At 59.2% G+C, this 5,037-nt stretch overlaps 1 protein-coding gene across 1 annotated transcript in view; it reads left to right on the top strand.

The window, feature by feature from the left end:
• The window catches only part of SPRY3 (sprouty homolog 3 (Drosophila)), a 6,353-nt gene extending 2,594 nt beyond the window's left edge, over positions 1–3,759 (top strand). Inside the window, exon 2 of the mRNA XM_010569098.1 lies at positions 2,792–3,759. Coding sequence (XP_010567400.1) covers positions 2,839–3,759 — 921 coding nt within the window. The 5' untranslated portion in view covers positions 2,792–2,838. The remainder of the gene's footprint in view (positions 1–2,791) is intronic.
• The last annotated feature ends 1,278 nt before the right edge of the window (positions 3,760–5,037 follow it).

Below are 5,037 nucleotides of genomic sequence, written 5' to 3'. Positions count from 1 at the left end.
GGGGGGAGCAGGGTCCCAGCTCTGGTCATTCAGTCCCTCTTCCCTCCATTCCGCTGGACTGGAGGACCCACAGATCCTCTGGCTCATGTCCCCTTGGGTCCCAGAGGGACCTTTTCCTCCCCCCCAGCAGGCAAGTCTGGGTCCATGTCTAACCCCTACACCTGGGGATCGTAGGTCCAGGAGCATTCAGGCCCCAGTTCAGTGCTGGGGGTCCTCCCAGGACCTGTTTTGCCCGGGATGCTGCGTCCAAGCCCTGGATCCAGATCCTAAGTGTCCGTGTTGCAGTCCATTGCATGGCCCGATTGCCGGCTCCTCTCTCTGCCTGCTGTCCCTGGGGCTCTGCTCCTCCTCGCAGCGTCCCCTGTGCATCTCCTCCTGCTAAGCATGGCTCATGGGTCTCCTCGTGTCTCCTGAGCTCCAGATCTTGCATAGAGGCTTGGGTGTAGCTGTACTGGGTCTGCCCTTTGGGTGCTCTTTATCTCCCAGTTCCACTGCCTTCATCGCAGTGGGAGCTTCTGCTGCCTCGGTCTCTCCCTTTGGGTCACACCTTGCTTCAAGCCCCACACAGGAACCTCACGGGAGTCTCGCTGGCTGATTCCTCACGCCCAAGTCCTGCCAAATCCCAGTGCACAGGCTAGAAGGGATGGACACCCAGATGGGAGCAGCTCCTCCCTGGGTGTAAATCAGCATTGTCCCCTGAACAACCCCACCCTGAGACAGGATCTGGGTCATGAGGGACGTGGGAACCCTCTGAGGCTGCTCTCTGCTCCCCTCTGTGTGGTCCTGGCTGCAGGCTGAGATGTGTCATATCTCTTCAGGGGTCCAGGGAGCTTCAGGTCACTGGCCTGTGCTTTAGTAAGACCTTCCCAGGTGAGGAGCTCAGTGGCAGCAGGTGACAGCTCACAAGAGGGTGTTTTGCCTCTGCGGCCCATTCTCATCCTGGTAGCATGCTCACAAAACGTTCCCTGGGTCAGCCGTGCCCTCCTAATTCACCTTGATATTTCTGTTAAACAAATCGGTGTACAAATCAATTGTGGGTGTCCTGGGAGAGCGACTCATTCACTGTCTGTGTCTCCCTGGATGGGGTGAGCATCTCGCTTGAGATCGCGTGGAGGGGATGGCAGGTGGGCTCCATGCGCAGGAAAAACCCAAATCTAAGCAGATCAGTTGCCTTTTCTTTCCGGGGGGAGGGGGATGGGAGAGACCAGATCTTGCTTGAACAGTCAAAGTAAGTTGCCTTTGCTTTTCCCTGCTCTTCAAGGTCAGCCTAGCTAATGAAAATCAATCTTCCCTCTGCCTCTCTCTGCTGCATGAGCAGATTCTACCTGTGGCCCCTCACCTACTTGAAAGCCTCCGCCGCCGCCGGCCGCCTGGCCTGCTGACCATGTGCAACGCCGGTGGGGAGCTGTCTATTGAAACAGAGTTTTCCTGCGGGCTCGGGCACCGTGACAGTATCTGTGTCACTGAGGGATCACTTATTTGATCTGCCAGAGGAGAATGGCTTTGTCCTGGGGAAGTTGGCTGTGCACGGAAAGCACGTATCCGATACTGAAATCTGGGCTGGAAGCGCTGGGGGAAAGCTCTTCGCTGGGGTCTGGCATGCAACGAATGGCTTCCATCCTCTGTGCGGTCCTGGGCAGCTCTGTTTTGCAGGGAGCAGAAGCGGGAGGTTTCTCTCTCCCTTCCTCCTCAGGGCCAAGATCTGGCTCCGTTGCAGACCCCCTCCTGCCTGCCCCCTCTTCTCACCCAGCCCCGTGGAGGTTTTACCCAGACGCCAGCGGCAAGGTCTGGCAGCCCCAGGTTTTGGCGATGGGGCTGATGCCATCAGGTCAAACCTGCCGGGGCCGGGCGGGGGGGTAAGTTGTGGGATGGGGGGGTCCTCCCTGCCCCAGCCCACAGCCCTCAGATGGTCCTGACCCTCCCTCTGGATAAAGCAGGCGCCGCTGCCAGTGCTGCAGCCTCGGGAAGTGCCGTTTCCTGAAAACAACAGCAAACAGCATGGCAACCTCAGTGCAAGGAGCAAGACGGGGCTTGCCTGCTGCGAAGTCAGCTTTCCCTGCTTCACCCTGTGTTTGTGCCGGGGTTAAAGAGAAACCTGCCCTTCTCAGCATTCGTGACGGGGGTAAATTGGTTCCTGGGCTTCGCTGAGTTGTGCATGGAAAAAAGGGATGCTGCGGTGGGAACCGCCAGGACTCGGGGAGTCTGTGGGCTTGGCCTGTCCCTGGCCAAGTGTGTGCCTCATTAGTTGCAATTTGTTGCTGCTGCTGCCTGAAATGAGATGTGTGCAGACCCCTTCCATCCCTGTGCCCCTGGTGTGTACAGGGTACAGCACTGGGAGGCTGCTCGGGGTGTACTGGGAAGCCCCAAAACAGCGTCTCCTGCTCCAGAGGAGATGCTGTTCCCAGTTCTGTCACTGGCTCTGGATAAGTCACAGCTTCAGGTTTCCCCTCCTCTAGAGAGGACAGGCACTTTACCCTGGGGAAGGAGAGGGAGGACGGACAGGGTCCGTCAGTGCTGGCAAGGGGTGGGAAATCCTCTGGAAGGACACGAAAAGCTCAAAAGCGTGGGGGGATGCTGTCCCCCCCTGTTTCAAGGGACAGCTCTTACAGCCCTTGCCTTTTGGACATGTCCAGCTTAGGTCTCTGCAGGCACAGAAGTACTTTGAGTCCAATTGTTGGAAATAACTGCATTAGGAGTTCTCCAGCCAGTCTTTGCTTCCTGGTTTGTGTGGATGGATCCATTATAAAATGTAACACAAATGTTTTCTCTGTCTTCCTGCCCCATCCTTCAGGATTTTTAGATGTGCCCTGATGCCGCAGGGTCTCCTCGCTCCTGGAAATGCAGCTCTCTTCCAGTGTGGCTGAACTCAGCTGTGACGAGACGATGGACCCACCCGCTGAGGACTTCCAGCAGGTCCTGTCCATTGACCAAATCCGCTCCATCCGTGCCAGCAACAACTACGTGGAGAGACCGGCTGTCTGCTTCCAGCAAGCCCGCTCCAACCCATCCCTGTCCCAGCCACCACACAAGCAAGAGTGGTCCCAGGACCGCCTGGCGTCTTCCACCTTCCAGGACCTGCACCGCAGCCACAGCCAACAGCACCAGATGCCACCTTTGCAGCAACACATGAGCCATTCCAGCACGGCCAGCTCCGTCTCCCAAAGCACCACCGCCTCCGACCAGCGACTCCTGAGCAGCCTCACGCCCTCCCACTCCGGGCATTCCCTCATCCGGACGCAGCCCCGGGCCGGCGAGCTGAAACCAGAGGAATCGCCGCTGAAGGGGGTGGTGGAGAAGCCCACCCTCCACACCGGCCACCTCTTCATCTGCGAGGAGTGCGGGCGATGCAAATGCGCCCGCTGCACGGCCGCCCGCAGCCTGCCCTCCTGCTGGCTCTGCAACCAGCGCTGCCTCTGCTCCCCCGAGAGCCTCCTCGACTATGGGACTTGCCTCTGCTGCGTCAAGGGTCTCTTCTACCACTGCTCCACCGACGACGAGGACACCTGCGCCGACGACCCCTGCTCCTGCGGGCCGGGGTCCTGCTGTGCCCGCTGGGCTGCCATGAGCTTCCTCTCTCTCCTCATGCCCTGCCTCTGCTGCTACTTTCCTACCCTGGGGTGCCTCAAACTTTGCCAGCGGGGTTATGACGGCCTGAAACGACCCGGCTGCCGCTGCCAGAGCCACACCAATACGGTCTGCAGAAAGATCTCCTCCTCCAGCGGCACGCCTTTCCCCAAGACGCTGGATAAGCCGGTATGACCCTCCCGGGGAGGAGAAGCAGGCTTTACTCCTCTTCCTTCCTCCTCCTCCTCCTCCTCGTCTCCCCTCCATCCCCCTCCTCCTTCGGCTCCCTCCGCTCTGCAGCGCTCCCCCCTACCCACCATCACCTCCCAGGAAGGAGACGGGTGAACTGGGAGGGTTCCCCCAGCCTCTGGGGACACGAAGGCGGCTGGGTGGCCCTGGGAGCTGGCACCCGGCTGGTGGGAAACGGTGGTTTTGCACACACGGGTGAGGGACCAGGAGAAGCAGAGAGAGCTGCAGGTGCCCTCCCTGGCCGTGCCCCATGGGCAAGGGTGACCCGGGGAGTCCTCTGCTCTCAGAGGGTTTTAGGAGCTGCCGCTGCCCCATGGTATCTTCCTTCCTGATGGGGGGGAAGAGGCAGGTCAACGCATCCCCTGTGCAAGAGTCCTCCAGGAGCCAGACCTCCTTCTCTCTCTCTCTCTCTCTTTCTCTCCAGCACTTTTTGTGGGTGGCCTCTCTCCTCTCAGCCGCTTTCCCCAAGGGGCTGGGGTGCCATGGGGTCCCACCAGTGGCAGTGGCTTCTCTCTGGGCTTGGAAGCCGCTGGGAGAAGCAAGCGAGCTTCAAAAAGAGGTGGCATCGTATTTTTCTGTCTCAAAGAGGAAGGGAAGGTGTGGGAAGCTTTAGAAACCTTCTGGCAGGGGAAGGAGCTATCGGAGGCAGCCCAGCCCACTCGCTTCTGCCCGACTGCAGCGAGGGAAAGGTCCCCTCTGGGATTTGGCTGAGAACAAGAAACTGGTTTGAAATTGCCATTCATTTCCCAAAGCCTTGAAGAGCTGCCTCCAGAGCGCAAACCCTAGCGAGATGGGAGCTGCTGCCCAGCTCCATCCCACCACCGAGCAGATGCCACAGGCACCGGCTCCATCCTTGAGCCCTGAGAGCCCCGATCTGGTACCTTCCACCAGCACTGAATTCACTTTAAAAAAAAAATACCCCAAACCCAACTGTCAATAGCTGCCACTCGCACTGCTCTCCCTGTCAATTAGCACCAGTCCTGGGGGACTTCCCAGCAGGGACTTCTGCAACTCCTGCTTTGGGCTGGAGGGAAACAGAAGCAGAAGGAGGTGTCAAAAGACGGGAGCCCAACCTTCCCTCCCTGCAGAAGTTGCCTTTGAGTCCTCACCTCGCTTTCCTTGGCCCACCGGCGTGTCACACCAACACCAGCGGTAGGCAAATCCTGCTGGCACTGCTGAGGGTATTCTGCAACGGCGGCTGCCTGCGGCAAACTGGAGATGGGT

Source organism: Haliaeetus leucocephalus, unplaced genomic scaffold (genome assembly GCF_000737465.1).
Source record: "Haliaeetus leucocephalus isolate CR32 unplaced genomic scaffold, Haliaeetus_leucocephalus-4.0 Scaffold262, whole genome shotgun sequence".
Classification (NCBI taxonomy): Eukaryota; Metazoa; Chordata; class Aves; order Accipitriformes; family Accipitridae; genus Haliaeetus; species Haliaeetus leucocephalus.
The sequence above is the reverse complement of the archived record's forward strand: the minus strand, read 5'-3'. Positions and strand labels throughout refer to the sequence as shown.